The sequence below is a fragment of the Pinus tabuliformis genome, chromosome 7 (assembly GCF_031772625.1).
Source record: "Pinus tabuliformis cultivar Carrire ecotype Pingquan chromosome 7, CPIR1, whole genome shotgun sequence".
NCBI classification, from domain to species: domain Eukaryota; kingdom Viridiplantae; phylum Streptophyta; class Pinopsida; order Pinales; family Pinaceae; genus Pinus; species Pinus tabuliformis.
This window is the reverse complement of record NC_142293.1, coordinates 951,212,854-951,237,326: the sequence shown is the minus strand read 5'-3', so window position 1 is coordinate 951,237,326 and position 24,473 is coordinate 951,212,854. Positions and strand designations below refer to the sequence as shown.

Genomic DNA, 24,473 nt, shown 5'->3' with positions numbered 1-24,473 from the left:
AGGAAAATTAGCAAATGCATTTTCATTGAAGTATTTGGGTGTTGAAAAACAAATCCTTGGTATGAGAATAACTAGAGACAGGAAAAATCGCTAATTGACATTGTAAGTAAATAAAAAAGGTGTTGGAAAGATTTAATATCCATAACACAAAACCAATTAATACACCTTTCGCTAGCCATTTCAAACTAATTAAGGAGATGTGTCCCAAGACAGGAAGACATGGATTATATATCTAAAGTTTGATATGCATCAACAGTTGGAAGCTTAATGTATTTAATGGTCTGCAGAAGGATTGATATTTCAAATGTGGTGGGATTTATAAGAAAGTACATGAAAAATCAAGGAAAACAAAATTGGATGGTAGTGAAGTGGATTCTTAGGTATTGGAGAGGTACCACTGATAAAGAATTATGCTTCAGTGGTTCAAACATTCCTCTACAAGGATATGAGGATGCAGATATGGCAGGTGATATAGGTAATAGGAGGAGCACCATAGGGTATTTGTTTATTGTAGGTGGAACAACTGTTAGTTGGGTTTCTAAAATGGAAAGTGTTTTTTCACTTTCAATGATAGAAGTAGAGTATGTTGGTTCTACAGAGGGTAGTAAAGAAATGATTTGGTTGCAAAGGTTTATGGATGAATTGGGTAAGAAGCAGGACATGGGCAGGTTATATAGTGATATCTAGTGTTCCATTCATGTCATTCCAAGACTAAACATATACGAATCAAGGACCTTTTCATACGATCAATGTTGGAAGATGGAAAATTGAAGCTGGAAAAGATACACACTAGCTATAAGTCTGCAGATATGTTAACAAAAGTTGTAACTAGGGAGAAACTGAATTTTTGCTCGGTTGCATTTGGTCTTCAAGTATGATGAGGAAGATGAGAAATAGCCATGTCCAAAGTAGGGTCATTTTCTAGAAAATGAAGCAGTGGTGAAGTTGTTATAATCAGTCTAAAAGTGGGAGATTGTTGGATGTGGAGCCTAATTATTATTTATTGAGAGGTATCACTGCATTAGACCCTAGTTTGTAATAGGTCAACAACTCCACCCGTTGAATAGCTGATGGGGGGTTTAGGGGGGTGATGAAGATTTTTATGAGTCCCCCACCCGGCGGGGGTTTGGTGGTAGTGCCCCTCATGCTAAAAATAGATGTAAAATTGCTTTGTAAAATGTTTAATTTTGTATTTATGTGCGAGAGTGAAGAGGAAATTACAACAGATTTGTTGTAGGTTCTATCTCTTCATTTTGCTGGATAATATAAAAGCAACGAGTAGGTGTTTCTCTCTGTATGTGACCCAAATTGGGTGAACCACATATAACTGTGCCTCTTTGGTTTTATGTGTTTTCTGTGTTTTTCTTTTTGCAATATTTTATGTGTTCTGTTTCTCTGTAATATGTAATTTTCTAACAATAACAAGGCTGAATTTGAATTCAATTAATCTTGGAAATCCTATGAATTGATGATATTTTTGTGATTCAACAATTCATTAAATTAATTGTCATGCTGCCAACATCTTGGTGTAAGGAACTTGGCAAGATTTAGCAACATGGTCACATGTATTGCCAAACTAGTCATAAGGTGAATGTTGACTTTGATGGAATCATGTCTTGGGAAACATGTGAATGGAATCATGGACCCTAACTCTAAATATACCATTATGGAGTATCGTAGGGACAACTTGGTACAGGATCAACTAAATCCCACTGGGAAAATTTATGTATTACGACCACATGCATCACCTAATTGTCAACATAATCTATTTATGTAAATTATGTCAAATGGGAAATATTGGCTAAGTCCAATGAAAATTAGGTAGAAAGCCTTGTGGGACCTTCAAACAGTAAAATATTGATCTCAATGACAGCATAGGTAAATCATTAGGGAAGGACTTTTTTGCAACCAACCATGCAAGTAGCAAATATTCATGAAATAAAACCATGCAAAGATTTATTTTAGTTCTAAGGAATAACCTAGTTAAGGGAATCGGTATATGACTTAGAATCTTGCATGTATTTATATGGGATTCACTGTACCTACATGAAATTCGTATGCTACGATTTTCTTTGAGATTTTTTTTCCTAGAGACAACATAAGTTATAACAGTTAGAAGGATTCCCATCCCAATAATGGATGCCAAGTTGTGTCATTATTTTCCAATCTAGAAGCCTGGGCTTGTGTACTTGTGTTGTATCCCAATTAACACCTTAAAAATAACTTGTTTAAATAATTTAGGTTTCCATGTGACTTTTTATGGTCTATTACATATATGTCATGTCTCGTGGTGTGTTAATCAGTGCTTGTTAAGATACATTCTGTAAGTTATGATGTATATAATGCAGCGAGCAAAACAATATCTGTTAAACTAGCTTCAACGTTTGCAATTTACTTCCAAGGGAACACCATGTGTACATGTACATTTTTATAAGTAATGATATATAACTAATCTTACCAGAATTGAATAGAATGTACAATTTGGATCCAACCTCTGGTATAGAGCCAAGATATCAAATGAAGGAAACAACCCAGCTTCCTCTATAATAATAACAGTCAACATTATGATGGGATATAAGGGATGCAAATTTAAGCATAAGGCTTTGAAAATGCTTATTCAATTTTCTTTTCTACAAAATCACTATTCAAACAATCATAAGAAACAATATTTTAGGTAAATTCCATAAATAAACATAAAATAAAAGTTTATGACCAACAACATTTGAGGGAAAAATTGTTTGTTGATTCAAAATTTAAATTATACACATTTATTTAAATTTTTAGCTCATGAGCATGCTCCTGAAAATGAAGTCGACTGATTCATGTATATTCTTTGTGACATAGTTTAGGGATGATCAACACATAGTAAAGAAATACAATTTTAGTGATAGGATCAAAGAAGTGGAGAGTGCAAAGGATGTCAAAGAAATTTCATAGGCTTAACATTTGTAGTTCCTACTAAAGTATACAAGAAGATCATGAATTCTTATGGGACTGGTTACCCCTCTTCTAGGGGGTACCTATACTGACATTTTTCACTTTCATGAGAATCTTCGTGAGTAAAATAGTTTGGATACATGGTTACAACATTAGGCCAAAAATTTTCCTTACACTCCATTGATAATCAATATACTGCTGCCTCGAACCCATCTATCTCCCCCTTTTATTTTAGATCCAGTAATCCCTTTCTATGTCATGAAAATGGTATCAAGTTTTTTTTTAAACAAAACTAAGCATTTATTTCGGCTCCCATAAGGTCAAAACCTGGTATGCTTGCCAAAGTTGCAGCAAACATGAAAATATCCTGAAACCCTAAAATTTATGATGACCTTAAATGAAAATAATCATGTTGAATTCCATAATATAAAAAACTAACTCAATAACCCTAACAAAAATACCATGACATGTAGGAATTCAAGGGTAGGAGTTATGGAAATGAGCACGAGCACTGCAACCTCTGAAATTCTTGGGCTCACATCACCTTGGATCAACCACCAACAGAGTCTTGTCATACCTAACGAGGATATCTTTTATGTCCTTCTTCGACTGATTGTCCATGTATTTTTGGTACAGGGAAACTAGGGCCTTCGCAATGCTCTATCTAATGGCATAGATCTGCAAGTGTGCCCTCCTTTCAATCTAATTCTCATATCCACGCCAGCACAATGCTTTTCCTAATGGTGTGGATCTGTAGGTGTTCCCCTCTTTCACTCTAACACTGAGATCCATGCCAATGAAGCTGTGGCATCCCAATAGAAGAATGAGCTTGAATTCCTTGTAACAAAGAATCTCAGGTTCTTATGACAGAGGTGGTTTGTGTACTTAGAATGACATTAACAGTCTGCAACATTGTATTTTAAAAATATTTTTTAGTTTTGAATGGATCAACATGGTTATGTCATCTTTATAGTTTGAAGAGAAGAATATCATGAAATCCTCCTTCAAGGAGGACGTCAACACAAATACATATATATGCATATGCACAATATAAGGCGCAACAAAAGATTTTTCAAATTACTTGAGAGAACCTCTTAACAACATTAGGTAAACCCCAACAAACATTTTTTCATATTACTTAAGAGAACCACATTACAACATCTGGTAAATATGAATGAATTACCACAGTCAAGAAAATAGAGAGAGCTCTATAGCTGAAAAAGTTGTCATTTCATCAATTGGAAGGCGAGTGTTGATCTTCAAGTTTATTTTATTTTTAATAGTCTTATGAATTCTCACCAAACCATTTTGACTCTCTCCCCCAACAACTACTCTAGAAAATAATCCTTCCATTCCTCCATTTATCCATTAAGATTCGGTACCAACCCATTTTTGATATCTTCACAATACTGTAAACACGTGGTTGTTACTAGCCCTCCTGCATCCCACACTCATTCAATGCCCTTTCAGGGCTCAATGGTGTTTCCATTGATCTTGATCAAAATTCAACCCTGGTTGCAATATGTCATGGCTATGGTTATCTTCTTCTAACTAAAAGCATTGAATGGAATCCACTACCACCATTGTTGAATGCTTAGTGCATGATGTCCCTCTCTGTCAGAATCTCTCAAGTGTTCGTATTAAACGCTCACACCAGAGCTCGGGTTCTTTCTTAAACTTAGGGACCATATACAATGGGTAAAAATTGGCATAAGAATCTAGCTTCTGCTGCCATACAAACCTTCCATTGGTTCATCACATAGAATGAAAGAAATGATAGAATCCCCCTTACAAGGGAATGACTGGGGAAAACACGAACATGGACCTCTCTATTGATATAAAAAGTGTCTGATATTTTTTTGGGGCCAAAGAAGCTCCCTTAATAAAATTCCTTCCACCAAGTTTTTTTTAAGACAATTGTATGTCACATAGTTTACTACATTTTTTCTTATCAAAATTGTATTTCACTTGGTTTGAGGTATTTTTTAAGATAATTTTAATGTTTAAGACTTAAAAAATGTCTTACACTACCATTTCGTGTAGTTGTGGACCTTTCACGACCTTTCCAAACTAGGAAAGGCACATCCACAAATACCATGATTATAACTAGAATTAAACCATATAAATATTAGAGATATGAGAACCATTAAATCCACATATAAAAAAAGTAAAAAAGTAAGAGAACTTAGCTTTTATTAATCATAGGAAAATCTGACTACATTCGGGTCTTCCACATACCACCCGACCATAGACATGGTTGAACCCAATAACTCTTTCAGCCAGTCACCCCTATGCCATATTCCAAGCATGAATGTGGGATCTCATAGAACAACCAGTCCAATAACAACCAAGGGAATCTAGAGGTTAAACTACCTTCACTCTCACCAAACACTGATCACACCAAAATAGGTGCTCCTATCACAACTGAACCGAACTTGGAATGCCATCCGGAATCCATCACCATCCTTGAGGAAATTTTGGTCTCTTTATCTCTTTGGCTTTACCACAATCCAATCTTGTATCACTAAGGCCTAAACCAAGACCAGTCTTTAAGGCTTTACCGCAATCCAAACCTGAATCACTAAGCCCTAAACTGAGATTTATCCCTCAAGCTTTTTCGTGTATCCTAGCAAAACTAGTCAAGGGATTCCTAGGCCTTTGGGAATGGACCTTGAGACCATCGTCGCCCTGAATTCCAAAATCCATCTCGCAAACCAAAGCTCAAAATCGAAATAAATATCCCAACATCAAGGCATCTGGAAAAAGGAAAGGCTATGTTGAAAACCATTGACATAACCCATCAAAACCATGCCACTGAAAACAAGAGAACAACACACCAACATGAGAAGCCATGCATCTCCAAACCAACTTGGAAATCACACATTCAGAAGGTTACCTACAAGTATGCCTACTGAATTTTCTTGTTTCTTCTCTTCTTTCTTGATCCCTTCTTTCCTTCCTTTCCCTTTTCTTTCTCTTCCTTCCCTTATCTAAAGCTATAGTTCTCTAAGAAAGCTCTAAGTGACAAAATGAGAGGGAGAGAGAGAGAGAGAGAAGAATGAGAGAGCTCCAAGCTCGAGCTGAAAAAAGGTTTGCAAAAGCTTGCCCATTGAAACTCAAAATCCTTTTTATTAATGAGGCCTCTAATTTCTTCATTTTCCATTATTTTCCTTTAATTTCCTCCTCACATGCAACTTGTGTCCTTTTACCTTTATTTTCTCCTAATTTCCTTTATTTTCATAAATAAATGTGCCAAAAATGCATTTTTTTCTTTTTAATGCCTTTGCCTTAGCCTTTTCCAATTTTCCTTAGCCAAAACACACATCTAGTGATACCCACTAGGATATCTTTTTCCAACATTCAACTTCGAATAAATGTCCCTTATTTTGACTTTACTAAATTTTATTACATGAAATTTTCAAGATGGCTGTTACAGAACCCTCCCCCTTGGGGAATACCAACCTTAGTGTTAAACCACACCATGACCTTACCAAATCTACTAAAAAGAAAACATACTTCCCATGGAGATTTATAACCTAGCTCGTTGTAGTATTTACAATGAAGGACTTGCTCAAAAGTAAAACATCATAACAACATGACAATATAAAAACCATAATAATATAGGGCTCATACCTCTTATTGGAGCTTTATAAATTAGCTCATGGTGGTATTTACATCTATATACATATATACGTATACCAAAACATCAGTAAAACATATGCCAAACATATACCAACATCAAACCAAAACTGCTTTGCCTCAACCAACAAACAATGAAGGATACAGGGCCCGCATGTAATCCTCCATCTCCCATGTAGCTTATTCAGGCGCAAAGTGATTCCACTACACTTTAACTTGCTCTATGGCTCTATTCCTAAAAATGAGATGTTTCTGCTACAATATGCACTGAGGCTCCAACTGGAACTCTCCTTCTTTCTCCACCTACAATATAGACCAATCAATAACATGGTCAACATCCTTTATATACTTCTTAAGTAATGAAATATGGAAAAAAAAACATTGACTTTCATTATTGGAGGTAGTGCAGGTCGATATGCCACTAGCCCAATCCTCTCAAAGATCTCGAAAGGCCCCCAATATCGTGGTTCCAACTTAGCAAATGAACCAATTCTCGGAGAGAATTTCTTGGCCCTAATGCGCAAATACACATGCTCCCCAACTTGAAACTCCTTGAACACCCTGTGTTGATTCACATCACTCTTTTGTCTATGTTGTGCTACCTTTAGATTCTTCTTTATAACCTGCATTTCCTGCTCCAAGTCTGCCAACACATTCGGTCCAATAAGTACATTGTTCACTCGATCACTCCAGCTAAAGGTAGTGTTACAACTATGTACATACAATGCCTCGAAAGGACTCATCCTCAATGACTCCTGATAACCATTGTTGTATGAAAAATCAACCAATGGAACATACTCTTCCCATTTCTTCTGCTGGTCCATCACATATATCCTCAACATATCCTCTAACATCATGTTGACCCTCTTTGTCTGTCCATTTGTTGGTGCATCATAAGTTGTGCTAAAGGCCAACTCAGTACCAAAGTTTGTGAATAGCTCCTTACAGAACTTGGAAGTGAACTTTGCATCCCTATCCGACACAATATTCTTTGGAGCACCATGTAGTCGCACTATCTCTCTGATGAAGATCTGTGCTACCTCATTGGTTGAATATGTAGTCTTTACTGGAATGAATTTAGCTACCTTACTCAACCTGTCAACCACGACCATAATAGAAGCATGTTAATTAACTGTCCTTCAAATAACTTTAATGAAATCCATGGAAATGACCTCCCATTTCCATTCCAGAATTGCTATAGGTTGTAGTAAACCACCTGAATGCTTACATTCCACCTTTACCTCCTCACAATCTAAACATCAAGTGATAAACTATGCCACTTCCTTCTTTATATTCAGCCAATAGTAGAACCTCTTCACCCCCGTGAATGTCTTCTAATATCCTAGATGACCTGAGTATGGCTTGGAATGCAATTCCCTCAAGATAATCTTTTTGAGCTCACTACAATTCGGTACATAGATCCTACCTCTAAATATCACGAAACCATCTTCCATGAGACAATAGTCTACATCCTGATCACCTGTACTTGTGCCCTGCTATAACCTATGCATAATATCCATGTATTTGTCATCTCGCAGTTCTGCTTGTAGGATCCCATCCTATAACTCTATCCCATAATAGCTCATAACTGTTATATGATTTACCTATACCTTCCTATTAAGAGCATACACAACCTGTTTCTCCTTCCCTTTGATGTATCTGATCTTGAAGTCGAACTTTCTAAGTGTAGGCAAAGATCTATCTTGCCTAACATTTATATTCGACTAATCAAAGAAATACCTCAACCCATTATGATCGCTCATCAATGTAAACCTCCTGCTAAGAAGATAATGCCTCCATAGCTTCAATGCATTTATAATCATTGTTAGCTCAAGATCAAGCATTGTATAGTTCTTCTTGTAATCATTCAAATTTTGTGACTCATAGCACACTACCTGTCCATCTTGCATGAGAACTCCACCAAGTCCTCTCTTGCAAGAATTTGTACACACTACAAACTCCTTGTCTAGATCCACAATCTTTAGCACCTGTGTATGTGTCAACAACTGCTTAAGTTGCTCAAACCTAGCTTCAAATTCTTTTGTCCGTTGAAACTTCTTACCTTTTTAATGAAATGATGTGATAGGATATGCAATGGGTGAGAAGTTCCTGATGAACCTCCTATAATAGCTTTCCAATCCCATAAATGATCTCAACTCATTGAAATTTTTAGGAGCTACCCACTCCATAATAACCCTTATCTTTTCTGGATCCACTACTATGCCACCCTTGGAGACAACATGCCCAAAATAATGTACCTCAGTCTGAAAGAAGTTGCACTTGCTAAGTTTAGCATATAACTAATGCTCTCTTAGAAACCCAAACATTGTTTCTAGATGCTCGACACGATCTTCCTCATTCTTAGAATATACCAGTATATCATCAACGAATACAATAACAAACTTGTCCAGATAAGGACACAACACACTATTCATCAAACAAATAAATGTAGCTAGAGCATTAGTCAAACCGAATGGAATAACAAGAAAAGCATAATGCCCATACCTTGTCCTAAATATAGTCCTAAAGATATCCTCTTCCTTGATGCATTCTTGATGGTATCCCAATCTCAAGTCAATCTTAGAGAGAAATATTGCTCCCTTCAACTCATCAAACATATCATCAATCATCGGCAAAGCATACATGTTCTTGATCATTAATTTGTTCAACAGCCTGTAGTCAATGCAAAAGCTAATAGTACCATCTTTCTTCTTCATGAACAACACTGGTGCACCCCAAGGCGATACACTCGGCCTAATGTACCCCTTTTCCAACATTTCCTTCAGCTGCAGCTTTAACTTAACCAACCCAACTGAGCTCATACTATAAGGTGTTTTTGATGTTGGGGCTGCCCCTGGCGCAAACTTAATAGAAAATTATACCTCCCTGTGAGGTGGCAACTATATAATGACCTCAGGAAATACATCCTGAAACTCATGCAAAAATGGGTATCTTCTTAACACATCTACATCCTCAACCTCCTTCCCCTTTTCACTATAAATGTGTATTTCCAACATCACGCAACCTTTTATGAAACTATGCTTACATTGCATAGTGGTAACCATCCTCACTGATGTACGCTTCTTCTTCCCTTTTAAAGTCCTCTTTTCCCCATTATCATCCACACACTCAATGGCCTTGTCAAAGCAATCCACTTTGGTTCTGCGAAGGTATAGCCAATCCATACCGAAAATCATACTATACGATCCCAATGGAAATAAATTCAAATGTGTTGTTGCAGGCATACCATTTAACTCAAATGCACAATTTATTACCCAATGGTGAAATTTCTTCTTTCTACTTGTAGCCAACTCTACCAACCAAGATTTTTCATGCACTTCTTTCCTCAAACCACACTTATCCACTAGTTCATGATTAATATAGCTACAATTGATCCAACATCAATCAAAATAGAAACAATTTGATCACAAACCTTACTGTCCATCTCAATGACTGATGCCTGATGATCCACTTTCATGTTTACCGGGTCGTTCTTTTTTTAATTTTTATTGGTTTCAATACAGATAATGGTGATTATCCTTATTTCTTAATGTCTGTAATGGTGACTACTCTTATTTCTCTTTTATTTGGATATTTTAATGTTGAGATTGAAATGGATTTATGTTGATTTCATCAATCAAGGCTAGTGAGCCAATTATAGAAAATGTTAAGGACGAATACGGTGAAGATAACGATGATGAAGAGGGGGATGGTGAAGGTGGCATTCTTCCTATTTTTCTTTCTTATTTTAGGTCTACGATGGGATTGATTTTTTTAATAATAAAACTTCTTTATCATTTTTTTCTTGAAGTAATGCTGCATATAAAACCTGTCAAACTGGCTAACAAATAATATGGGGCTCTATGCCCTGCTGGAGATCGAACCCTGGACATTAATGTGGTCACACCCTGTCTTAACCACTAGACCACAACCCAGCGGACAACTGTTTGTTTGTTGCAGTCTTTTGGTTGATGTCAGTCAAATAAATCTCTTGATCCTCAGAAGTAAGGAGAATCTTACTATCATTCAAATAATGACACATTGAAGTGAATCTTGCTCATAGATTCATCCATTTTGTTATATTCTTAAAATAAGATTTCTTGTAGGAGACCAAGGGGTTGATGGAAGTGGGAAATCAAAGCAAAGTAGGAGTGAGAAAAAGAGTCGGAAAGCAATGCTTAAACTTGGGATGAAACCCATTCCTGTTGTTACTAGGGTGACCATTAGGAAAAACAAAAATGTGGGTTCTCTTTCTGTTATGTAGATTTCCAAGCTGAAGCCTAGATGTCTCTTACAATGGTCTTTTGTCGTGAACCGTCATTAATTAGCAGTTTTGTTAAACTATTCTTACATCCCTTTGTTGTTAATCTGCATATTTTTTTTGTTATCTCAAAGCCTGATGTCTTCAAAAGTCCTGAATTAGGTACCTACATAGTGTTTGGAAAATATAAGATTGAGGACTTGAGATTTTAGTTGCAAACACAAGCAACTGAGCAGTTCAAGGCACCTGATTTGAGTCATGTAATGCTCAATCCAGAATCATATGAATCTGCACAAGAGGGAGATGAGGAAGTAGATGTTACTGGAGTGGAGCCCAAAGACATTGAATTGGTAATGACCCGAGATGGAGTATTGAGATTTAAATTAGTTAAAGCCCTAAAAGTTGTTAGTGGATATAATGTTAGTGTAATCATGGACCTTACCAAATAGGTGGAGGAACTAATATAGCCAACGAGAATTTGAAAATAATGACCTTCAATTAATTATGTCATAAGATATTGGTCATGCAAGTTGATCCTAACATTTTTTTTGGTGACAGATTGTAATTTTTGGTACCATTTTGTTGGAAAACTATGTACCGTAATGTCTGTTTCTGATCTTTGAAACTATTTGTTCCAGAGATTAGATACAATGATTTTGAGCTTGTGGTCTTCTTTTCTCCCTATTTGATTAGTTTTATTTACTTGATATTTCCCTATCGTGACATTCAGGCAAACTTGGCCTTTATGATTTAATTCCTCTGTTGTCATGTCTTACAAAGATTTAATGTAGTACAAGGTATTGTGTTTAGATAGACATTGTTTTCAACATTGCAGGAAACATGGGCTTGATGACAATTGTGTGGAAACAAACTTGGCCTTTATGATTTAATTCCTCTGTTGTCATGTCTTACAAAGATTTTATGCAATACAAGGTATTGTGTTTAGATAAACATTGTTTTCAACATTGCAGGAAACATGGGCTTGATGACAATTGTGTGGAAACTTATGAACAGTGGGTGTCTGTGATCTGAAATCCAGCAGGAGAGTCAAAATATACCATTGTCACTCATTATGGTTTCTGATTCAATAGTTCTAACACTCCTGTTATGTGTGTGCAAGCTTAAATTCTAGTGGAATAAGTATTCAATATTGTCAAATAAAATATTTATAAAATCACACAGTAGAACTACATGAAAAGAGGCTTATACTGGAGAAATCCCATAGAGAATAAAACTTCAGGCATGTATTAGAAAATCTGCAAATAAAAGATTAATCTTAAAATCTTAAAATCTTTGAGCTTTACTCTCGTAGGAATTACTGGCCTACAAAATTCTGTTATACAGTTTGGCAATTCTGTGCTTACAACTGAACTTCACTTTTTCTATGGAATTAGACTTGACAATTCTTCATACAATTCTTAAATTGCTAAAGTCACAGATATGGAACCTTCCTCTACATTCTCAATAACCATATCTCCTATGCTTAATCTCACTTACAGAGTCCTTGTTTGTGGTTGTTCTTTGCTCCACTAATATTTGGCTCTGCCTATGCTGTCTTATGAACAACTTTCCTAGATTATGACTATCCAATATTTATCTTCAACCAAGAATGTTCACACTCCAATAAAATTCAGCATGGCGCTCCCAATTTGCTACAGTTTGGGCTTGCTCTACTAATTTTTGTTAGGCTAGTGTTCACTTCCTTCCCTCAATTCTTAATGTGCTTCCTATTCTGATTTTTGGAGTTCTATGGAAACTGGGCTCTCTTTCACCTCTGTCCACTGGTTCTATTGGTAGTATCATTGCCAGTCATAAATGCTGACAGTATGTACGTTTTGGCCTTCACTAGGCTTTGATTGTTACTACACAATCAAGAATCCCAAAAATATTCTGTTACCAATCCAATTTTTTGTCTGTCAATGAGAGGGAAATTGATGAAGGTTGTTACTCTTTCTATTCATTTTATCTACTAGAAATATCATTTAAATGGAGTGTTACACAGGCCATCGAGGACATCATTAAAGGATTTGATCTATGGTGGTTACTGATGTAATTCACATGGAAATCAAATGAGGTGGTGACACCTACTATTGGCTTCCTAAAAAGATAGAGATGTGACTTCATTCAAGTGTAGTGGAAACACATTCGTATTTGGTAGCACACATGACCTATCTTGGAAGATATTAGAGCACCAACATGGAATGTTGATGTGGTGATCAATCAAAACTTGTCAGTATTTCTCTCTATTTTTTTTGTGCTTATATTCCATAAACATTAGTCTTGATGAGGATCATCTCATTCTTCATCTCGATCATTCTTCAGAAATTTCATTGCAAATGGTATGACATCTATTGATGCCTAATACTAAGGTTGTTAGAGTGAGCTCCAAGGTGAATCCATTATCTATGGTGGCCCATTCATGATGTCAAAGTTGTTTGTTTCATATTAAATCTACGAGGACAAATATTCGTGAAAGCATGCAACCAAATAGCTGGCAACAAAGTTTGCAACCCTTTCCATCGAAAATGAAAAGTACGATGACAACCCCTAGTGCACCAATTGTTCCTTGGCATTTGAGAATATGGCTAGATGTTGATAAAGATATTCTATATGGACAAGTTTACAAGAGTGATTATGGGTTTTTTGTGACTAGAAGAGCTTTGTATGGTGGTTAGTTAATTATCTAAATAATGAAGACAACCATAAATGATCATTTCTCATTGTTTTGTGCCCAAACCTAGGAAACATATCCATTTGAAGTCTTAATTTTTTTAGCCATCTAAGTGTACTTCTGATCAATTCAACTCTAATTCTTCTTCATGGGTTTCGCTTTCCTTTCAAGCTTGGTCATTTTGCCTTCTGTCATAGAAATTCAATGGTTCAGATTTTGGATATGTTTAGTTCCAATAATCATCCAATTTGAGTTAAAATAAAACATTTGATATATAAAATGAAAGAAAAAGTATTTTCAACACCGCCTCAGGAAATTCATGCTAAAATTCTTTAGTGAAAGTCGTGATTTCTGATAATTTGAAACTATTGATTTACTATGTGAAATTGTATAATAGCCAATCTTGTAATGAATTTTTCATTTTTATAGTTTACAATCTTAAATGTGTCTAGCGTCATATGGTGTTCATAATTTAGTACTTTCGTGCAAATCATGAGTTTTGATGATTCCGATATGTACAATGTGAATATTGTACTGTAGCATTGGAAATTCCTGAACTGAAGTCTTAGGTTATAGCTTAGTTGGGGGCTTTTTCTATTTAAATTGTTAAATATGTGAAGTTCCATATATTTGGTGAGGTTCTTAATCGACTACATCAATTCTATTTTAATCTTCTTCATGGATTTCTCTTACCTTTTGGTATCGATCATTTTTCCCTTTTTTTGTCTTTGGGCTCAGAATTTTTATAGATCCGATTACGGATCAGTCCAATCCAATTCCAAACTTTGCCCAATTTGAATTCAAATCAAACATTTGATATGTAAAATGGAAGAAAAAGTACGTTTGACTCTACCTTTATGAAAAGTATGCCTTACTTCTTTAGTTCAAGCTACAACTTTGATGATTGCAAAATATTAACTTACTATGAGAAAATTGTGTATCATAGCCCCAAATCTTCTTGTAATAAAGTTTATGGTTCTCTCATATTAAGGCCTCTTTGCTATTCACAACGTTAAATGTATCTAAGTGCTATATGGTGCTTTTAATTGATTAGTTTCCTACAAATAACGAGTTTTGATAATTGTGATGTGATGATGTACAACGTGAAAATTGAGTTGTACCATTGGATATTCTCGAGTTAATTTTACTATGAGCGAGTTCACCACACAGTCTTACCATGTAATCACAAAAATGAACAATAAATCAAGAATGAGAAAATGAGTACTGGTATTGAAAGTGAATCCCAACCTAGGGTTTGACATTGGAATTACCTAAAGGGGGTTGGTAAATGACAAGATTTTGTACCCATTCAAACCAAAATTGATAGTCAAATGAACGTGGATTCAACGCGAACCCTTAGAGAAACCCTTGATTGTTTCTATAAGGAAGGTCGTGCAAGTATTAATACTTGTTGCAACAAAAAAATGTACATTGAAAAGAAATAAATAAAAAACAATGATAAACAAATCATGGCTCAAACCATCATAAAAATAAAATAAAATAAAACATGAGGATCTAACATGGAAAAAATAACCATGCTTCAAAATTGCCATCCAGAACCCTGCATCGGAAGACTACCAGTTATGGTACCTCGAACAAAGAGTGAGGACATGACTCATAGAAGTAAAACCAAGGAATAAGGGTTAGAACAAGACTAGAGGTTGGAGAGGTTCAACAACGTCATTGGAATTGTATTCTATGGCAAGATAAGAAGCCCCCAAATGGAAGATCTGGGCTCTATAGATAGGCTTGATTATAAGAATGCTGCTAGACTTTATGTAATTGTCAATGTAATCCAATTTGATATCATGGTGCATGTATTCCATCCCCTACGCCACGTCTACCGTGTAATCACAAAAACGAACAATAAATCAAGAATGAGAAAATGAGTACTTGTATTGAAGGTGAATCCCGACCTAAGGTTTGACATTTGAATTAACTAAAGGGTGTTGGTAAATGACAAGATTTTGTACCCATTCAAACCAAAAGTGATAGTCAAATAAACCTGGATTTAGCGTGAACCCTTAGAGAAACCCTTGATTCTTTCTATAAGGAAGGCCACATAAGTATTAATACCTTTTGCAACAAAAAATTGTACATTGAAAAGAAATAAATAGAAAACAATGATAAATAAATCATGGCTCAAACCCTCATAAAAATAAAATAAAATAAAACATGAGGATCTAACATGGAAAAAATAACCATGCTTCTAAATCACCATCCAGAACCCTGCTTCGGAAGACTACAAGTTATGGTACCTCAATCAAAGAGTGAAGACCTGACTCATAGAAGAAAAATCAAGGAATAAGGGTTACAACATGAGTGGGGGTTGGAGAGGTTCAAGAACATCATTGGAATTATATTCTCCAGCAAGATAACAAGCCCCCAAATGGAAAATATGGGCTCTATAGACAGGCTTCATTATAAGAATGCTGCTAGACTTTATGTAATTTTGGATGTGATCCAATTTTCTTTCATGGTGCATGTATTCCATCCCCTGCGCCACGTCTACGACAATCTGCATTTGCAAAATCCAGGAGCTTAGCATGGTGAATCCGAGCACCTTGTTGCCCCATAGGTAGTCCTCGAGACTTGATCCTTAGACATGTTCATAGACTACATATAAGTGATCCCCCTTGCAGTAGCCTCCCAAGAGCTTCACTATGCTGGCATGGCGAGCTTTGCAAATTTATCTGAGTCCTACACTAGAATCCCTATATTTTATTTGTTGGCTTCTCACACTAGCGACCATTGCTTTTCCCCTGAGAACACACTTCCAAACCGATAACTTCCCCAACCTACTATAGGTGAATTGGGTGTTGGCATCTGCAAGTTCCTTGTATCTGTAAATATTGGGGTTTTCCAAGAAGGAATCCATGAAAATGCACTCGATTACACTTATGTATCCTTGGCTCTCCTCTAGGGAGCGGGTCTGAGGTCACCACAAGAAAAATTCAAGCACTGGCAGGTGACATGGGAGGCTACGAAAGGAGGAAGAAAAAAACATGTGAATGAGGACTTTCTCGCTCTCCCTCATGGGCTTTTATAAGTTCACCACAACAAACAAGAACCCGGAGAATTCACATGCTTTTGAAAAAGCATACCATCATTCTCCTTCTGTGTGTAGTCAATCCAGTAGGAATGGAGATTGAACACAAGACAGGGAGAGCACAAGAAAGGGGATGGGTGAGAGGTGTTATTATTAGGGCCAAAGCTTCAAGAACAGTCAACCTCGACATGAACAGTTCTAATGGCCAACTCTTTACAATCAAATCCACAACCGGTTTCAGTGTGGCTTTGCATAATGAGTATTAGATTTTGCAGATGGCGTGACTGAACTCTCTTCAATGTTGCAGAAATAGGTATGGTGAAGGATGGCGTGAGTACAGAACCATCAGAGGTAGTATGGGGAGAATGTAGGCAAAACGTGAGCTAAAGGCCACATGGCAAATCTTTATTAGATGGAGAAATAAACACATGGCAAAATTTAATTAGTTAGAAAGATGAAAATCTAAGTATCCTATTGACTAAAATGAACATTGTTTACCGACCCCCAAACTAGCAAAGAAGAAAGAAAACAAAAAAAAGCCTAGCAACATAAATATTAGTGCAAAAAATTGGCACTCACCATCTAAAAACAAATTATGTGGATTTTCGTGTCTAAGAAACATAAGAGGCTACGGTAGGCTGAGAAGTTCTTCGTGAGTTCTGCACGAAGAAGGAAAAATTCTTTGCACACCAAATATCTGGCACGTTTATTTCTCTCCTCACTCGCAACCATGATTGGAATTTTAAATAATACCACTTGTTAATCACGATTCAGATATCCTGACGCAGATTTCGGGTTGATAGTTTTTCGGAGATTTCTGTCCGATGGAGACGGTGAACAACCTTGAGAATGTGCTCTGCTTGAAGGGAGGAACTGGAGATTCAAGTTATGCCTACCATTCACCATCTCTGCAGGTAATTCTATTAACCTAATCAAGCCCTGCTGCTTAAATCTTAGTTCCCATATCTTATTGCACTACACCATATTATTACATTCATGTTTGTGCAGTTAAAGATTGTTCTGGCCCTTAAGCCCCTCTTGGAGCACGGGATCTACCAGAACGTCAGATCTTTGATAAAGGCCGTAGATGGTGTGTTTCGCATCGCAGACTTTGGGTGTGCAACTGGGATGAATACTCTTCTCACAGCCGACACCATCGTCACAGCTGTCAAATCCATTTTTATTCGCCATTGCGTAGACGTACCAGAATTCCAGGTTCACTTCGTTGATCTTCCATCTAATGATTTCAATACATTGTTTCGAACATTGCCTCCATTTCGAGGTGCATTTGAAATTGTATCTGGAGATGGAAGAACAGGACTACCAACAGCAACAGCAGCAGTGCACAGTGAAGTTAAGCCTCCAGCGACTAGATGTTACTTCGCATCAGCCGTGTCGGGATCGCACTACAGGCGACTTTTCCCACGGCAAACCCTCCATTTCTGCCATTCCTCCACCAGCCTCCATTGGCTTTCACAAGTGAGTGAGAAAGACATTAAGCCCTATAGTTATGTCATTTAATTTGCCCATCTGACCAAATCTAGTTTAATACTGATGAAGATGATATATTATTAATCGTTTTCAATTTCAGGTTCCTGCTAGCATTGAGGACAGATGTTCCCCTGCTTGGAACGGTGGGCATGTCTACATATCAAGTGATGAAGTAGCCGATGCCTATCTCAACCAATTCAAACAAGACTTTGCAACATTCTTAGGTGCGAGAGCGAAAGAGATTATTCCTGGAGGATGTCTGTTCATCGCTCTCTTGGCCCGTAACTCTACCGACATAAAGGAACAAAGCGGGTTGGGAGATTGTGCTTTTCACTTGGAAGTTGCATTTCAGGAGATGGTCAAGGAGGTAAATTATATAATTCAATATTATTATCTCATAATTAGGTTTTAATACATTCAGTATGTGATCGAGATTTTGTTGGCAGGGTTTGATTGAGGAGGAGAAACTAGACTCCTTCAACATTCCCTACTATGGTCCAAGCGTGGGGAGGTAATGTGAAAATAATGCAGAAATAGATTTAGTTATGAAGCAGTTGAACAGAATTAGTTATGAGCAGTTGAACAAGAATTAGTTGTGAGTGGTTAGGAATTGGTTGCATAAATTTTCCTATATAAGTGTGATGTAATTAAGCAATTGGATTAATGAAGTTGTGCAAGTTTTGTGTTTTAAGTTGGTATCAGAGTGATTTTGTCTGCGCCTCTCTCCTCTTCGTGGGCAGTAAGACTCTGCCATTAGAGTGTGCGCAGTAACCCTGTGATCCAAGCGTGTGAGGCTGCTGGACGTTGACCTATGGACGGTGTGGTCGAAGTCTGCTTGAAGGATACGCTGTGGACAGAATACGCTGACCTGTGGACAGCGTTGCCCTGAATCCGGTGCAGCAGGACGGTGTGGACAGCGGCGTGTGGACAGCGGCGTTGCAGCAACCGGGTATCGTTTTTTTTAAATTCTGAGCAAGAAGCTTGAAATCTTGTGGTTTTATAAAATTATTGAAGTTAGCATTTCGTATTTTGAAAGCTTAAGTGTGCAAGCGATGCAAGACACTCAAACTAATCTTGCATATACTTCGTAAATCAAGAAATCTTGAGTCGTAAATCAATGAGGTGAATGAAGAGCCAGTTCTGTGAATATGCGTTTGATGCACTGAAATTCGAACAGCGAACAGCTAGTCGAACATTTCTGAGCCGAGTTGGATGAACTAAGCCAAACCCCGTGTGTCTTCTGATCCCTTCAGAACAGAACAGCGAACAGTGAACTAAGCCGAATCCCGTGTGTCTTCTGATCCCTTTTCTGAGCCGAACAGCTAGCGACATTTCTGAGATGAACTGAGCCGACCCCGAACAGTCAGTCGAACATTTTGTGCAGTAGAAAAAGAAGGGTTTGCCGAATCTTGTAATTGCTTGATAGCAGAGGTTGTTCAGTTTTTTATTTTTTTTTTATTTTTAAAGATAGCAAAGTTCAGAAATGGCTAATCCTCTTGCTGATTCATATTTAAATGATTCTTCAAGACTTGATGGAGAAAATTATGTCAATTGGAAATTTAAGATCATGACAGTACTGGAGGCATACAATCTCTGGCCGATTGTCAAAGGTGACGAGACCAAGCCTCAACCTCCTACTAATACTCAAGATTGGGAGAAGCGTGAAATGAAAGCAAGGGTGCTGCTACGCATGTCAGTGAAGGACAATATTATTCCTCACATTCGGGACTGTGAAACTTCGAAGGCGACATGGGACACTCTCAAAAGTTTGTATGAGACTACTAATGCAAATCGTATTTTATTTTTAAAAACAAAGCTGCTATCTATCAAAATGGATACTAATGAAAGCATTAGTAACTTTCTTTCCCGAATTAAAGATTTCAGTGATAAGCTTCGTGATATTGGTGAAAAGGTTTCTAGTACAGACTTGGTAACTGTTACTTTAAAGGGGTTAGTCCCAGACTATAAAATCTTTATTTCAGCTCTCTCCGCTAGACCGACACCTCCTACATTTGAAGAATTGGCTGGAATTCTTCTTCAAGAAGAAGAGCGCATGAAAACTTTTGAACTGGAGTCAAATGGTTCTGATTTGGCTTTTACTGCAAGAGGCCAAAAACCATTCCGAGGGAGACCATGGGACAGAAACAGAGGCTGTTTCCAAGCAAAGCAGAAAGGTATGGCACCTCCTGATTCTTATGTTAAAAGGAACATTGAATGTCATTATTGTGGAAAACCTGGACATCTGGCAAAAGATTGCTATAGGAGAAAGAATAATGAATCAAATCAAAGACATCGCAGGCATAATGGAAATTACATAAACAGAGACACCTCAGTGAATGATGGATTTAAAAATATTAAGTTATTTCTTTCTGATGCTGCATTGTCTACTGAAACTGATGATGAGAATGCTTGGTTTATAGATTCTGGTGCATCGGCACACATGACTTGTAATAAAGAATGGTATGATAAATATTATGAGAAATCTGATGGTACACACATTTACCTAGGAGATGACAGGTCACTTAAAGTTCAAGGCTATGGCATAATAAATGTGTACTTACCTAATGGACAAATGCGACAGATTCATAATGTGATGTATGTACCTGCTCTCAAAAAGAATTTGCTATATGTTTCCACTATCACTGATAATAATTTAAAAGTAGAATTTGGTAAATTGGGGTGTATAGTGAAAGATGTTCAGGACCACTACAAGGTTGTTTCTACAGGTACCAGGGTTGGAGGATTGTACAGGTTGGATGTGACAGTCAAGCGCCATGTTGCATTGACATCTCAAGAGACATCGACAGCAGAATTATGGCATCACAGGTATGGGCACCTAAATTACAATGATTTATCGTTGTTACAAAGGAAATCAATGGTTGAAGGTCTTCCTGTTATGAAGTGTGAACATTTACCATGTGAAGCTTGTGCACTTGGTAAGCAGCATAGAGAAGAGTTTCCTGTTCATACTGAGAAACGAAAGTATGATATACTTGAATTAATTCACACTGATGTATGTGGACCTATGCAAACTAGGTCTCTTGGTGGTGCTTCATACTTTGTTATTTTTATTGATGATAGATCTAGATATACCTGGGTCTATTTCGTTAGAAGGAAAAGTGACATATTTGAGTATTTTAAAGAGTTTCGAAATATGGTTGAAAAACAAACAGGAAAGTGCATCAAAATACTCAGATCTGATCAAGGGGGTGAATATAAATCAAAAGCATTTAACACCTATTGTAAATCTAATGGAATTCAACAACAGTTCACAGTGCCACATACCCCTCAGCAAAATGGTGTTGCAGAGCGATGGAATAGAACCTTGGTGGAATCTGCTCATAGTATGCTGCAAGGTAAGAACATCTCTAATGGTTTCTGGGCAGAAGCCATTAACACTACTGTTTATCTGAAGAATCGATGTCCCACTAAGAAATTAGATTTTCAAACTCCTTTTGAGGTTCTTTATGGTTATAAACCGGATGTGAGTCATTTCAAAGTCTTTGGATGTACTGCTTTTGCTCATATTCCTGAAGCTAACAGAAGAAAACTTGATGCCAAGTCCATCAAGTGTATTTTCATTGGATATTGTACGGATCAGAAAGCCTATAAATTGTTTGATCCAAGTTCCCATAAACTATTTGCAAGTCGTGATGTATTGTTTCATGAGCAGACTGATAAAAGTAATACAAAGAATGATACATGGCATATTTCTAATGATGCACATATCAAGCTTGATACTTTGATTAAGCAGGAACAGGAACAGGTACAGGATCAGGATGATAGCAGCAGTACGAGCACATCTAGCAGCAGTGAGTCATCACACGGGGGTGATACACCTCAAAGCCGACGAATCATGGATGGAACACCCACACCAAGAAGGTCGTCCCGACAGACTCGGCCTCCTGAAAGGTATAGAGACTATGCCTTAATGTCTAATATAATGAATGTTGAAGAACCAATTGATTATGAGCAGGCTAAACAACATGAACCATGGATTAATGCTATGAATGATGAGTATGCTTCTATTATGAAAAATCAAACATGGGAATTAGTGGAACTTCCTGAAAATAAAGTTCCAATTGGAAGCAAATGGTTGTACAAAACGAAATTTAAAGCAGATGGTACAATTGATAAATTTAAGGCAAGATTAGTAGCAAAAGGATATGCTCAACAGGAGGGAATTGATTATGAAGACACTTTTGCACCAGTAGCTAAGTTGAATACAATTAGATTACTGATTGCCTTAGCAACAAAACATAATTGGAATATACATCAATTGGATGTCAAATCTGCTTTTCTCAATGGTGATTTAAAGGAAGAAGTTTATTTGGTTCAACCTGAAGGGTTTGTCAAACAGGGACAGGAGCATCTGGTTTGCAGGTTAAGAAAGGCATTGTATGGTTTGAAACAGGCACCAAGATCATGGTATGTAAAGATTGATACCTTCTTTCTTCAGAATGGATTTGTGAAAAGCAAAAATGATCCTAACTTGTATTTTAAGAAAGATGAAAATGGAAATGTTGCTTTAATATCTTTATATGTGGATGATCTCATTATAACAGGCAGTGCTCACAAATTAATTGCAGAAATTAAAGTTCAGTTGTCACAGGTTTTTGAAATGAAAGATTTGGGTGAAATGCATTACTGCTTAGGAATTGAGGTATGGAGAGAACCTGGTAAAACTTTGATCACTCAAAGCAAATATACAAAGGAGATTCTTAAAAAGTTCAATATGACAGATTGCAAAGCTATGTCAACTCCCTTAGAACAGAATGCAAAGTTGTACAAAGAAGATGGATCGAAAGAGGCAGATGGAACATTATATCGTCAGTTAGTGGGAAGTTTGAACTATCTCACCACTACCAGACCAGACATTGCATACACAGTCAGTATCCTTAGTCAATTCATGGCTAAGCCTTCAGGAAATCACTGGATTGCTGCAAAGAAAGTTCTCCGATACTTAAAGGGAACAGTGAATCTTGGTATTATGTATACTGATGTATCTGATGTTGCACTGACAGGTTTTTCTGATTCAGATTCGGCAGGAAATCCAGATGACAGACGATCTACCTCTGGCTATGCATTTCATATTGGATCAGGAGTCGTATCTTGGAGTAGTAAGAAACAGCCAACTGTTTCTTTATCATCAACAGAATCAGAGTATAAAGCTTTGACCAATGCCACCCGTGAAGCCATTTGGTTGCGAAGAATTCTTGCAGATCTTGAAGAAGCACAAAGTGGTGCAACATGTATCAATTGTGATAATCAGAGTGCTATCAAATTAGCACATAATCCAGTTTACCATGCTAGAACAAAACACGTTGAGTTACAGTACCACTTTGTCCGTGAGAAAATTGAGTCAAATGAAATTGGATTGATATTTTGTAACACCAAGGATAATGTGGCTGATATATTTACTAAGCCCCTTGGTAAAATCAAATTTGAAGTTTTTAGAAGTCAGTTAGGTATTGTAGAGAATCAATTTCTCCATTAAGGGAGGATGTGAAAATAATGCAGAAATAGATTTAGTTATGAAGCAGTTGAACAGAATTAGTTATGATCAGTTGAACAAGAATTAGTTGTGAGTGGTTAGGAATTGGTTGCATAAATTTTCCTATATAAGTGTGATGTAATTAAGCAATTGGATTAATGAAGTTGTGCAAGTTTTGTGTTTTAAGTGGTAAAGATCGTGGTGGAGACGGAAAACTCTTTTGAAATAGACAGCGTGATGACTCTGAGTGGGTTTCCTTTACATCCATTGATGGAGGTTAGAGAGGGGGAGGAGGAGATGTTTGGTAGAATAGTAGGAAAGCATTACAGAGCCTTGTTCGAAAATATTGTTGGAGCCCACTTTGGATGGAATGAATATCTTATAGATGAATTTTTCTCCAGGATTGAGAAAAGAGCCACTGTGAAATATGGAGAGTACTTGCCCAATACACTTGACCTGGTCATTGCGTTTCTCCTTCGAAATGATACACTTTATCAGCTCCCTGAATCTTTGTTACCTCCATTCATGCTGTATAACTCAACAGACACATAAATGGTGCTACATAGAACGTTGTGGTCGCGATTAGTTGAACATGGTGGAACATGCCTAGGTTGTCCCATTTATAATAGCCATAACATAAAAGTGTATCTATTTTCTATCCAGTTTCACGTTTCTATTAATAGCAGCTTTACAGACTTCCCATGACTGATTTTTTAACTTATTAAATGTATACTATTTAAATTTAGAGACTTCGTATTCTTAAGTTATTATATTCATCAATTGTATAATGCTGGTGTACATTTTCCCTCAAAACATTGCATGAGAACCTTTTATCGGGTTAGGGTTGGTAATTGATGTTTATTATTAAATGTATGATGTTTAACTTTATTGAATTCATATCATTTAATTATTATTGAGTGGTTAGATATAA

The 24,473-nt window shown here is 36.8% G+C and overlaps 1 protein-coding gene and 1 pseudogene across 1 annotated transcript; both read left to right on the top strand.

The window, feature by feature from the left end:
* The first annotated feature begins 10,197 nt into the window (after nucleotides 1-10,197).
* Nucleotides 10,198-11,286, top strand: LOC149250782 (nascent polypeptide-associated complex subunit alpha-like protein 2 pseudogene; annotated as a pseudogene).
* Nucleotides 11,287-17,381: 6,095 nt separating this feature from the next.
* Nucleotides 17,382-24,094, top strand: LOC149250781 (indole-3-acetate O-methyltransferase 1-like). Its single transcript, XM_089453751.1, has 6 exons — nucleotides 17,382-17,471; nucleotides 17,566-18,036; nucleotides 18,149-18,415; nucleotides 18,495-18,559; nucleotides 23,205-23,211; nucleotides 23,738-24,094. Exons 1-6 carry the CDS (start codon nucleotides 17,382-17,384, stop codon nucleotides 24,092-24,094), a joined length of 1,257 nt encoding a protein of 418 aa, XP_089309877.1.
* The last annotated feature ends 379 nt before the right edge of the window (nucleotides 24,095-24,473 follow it).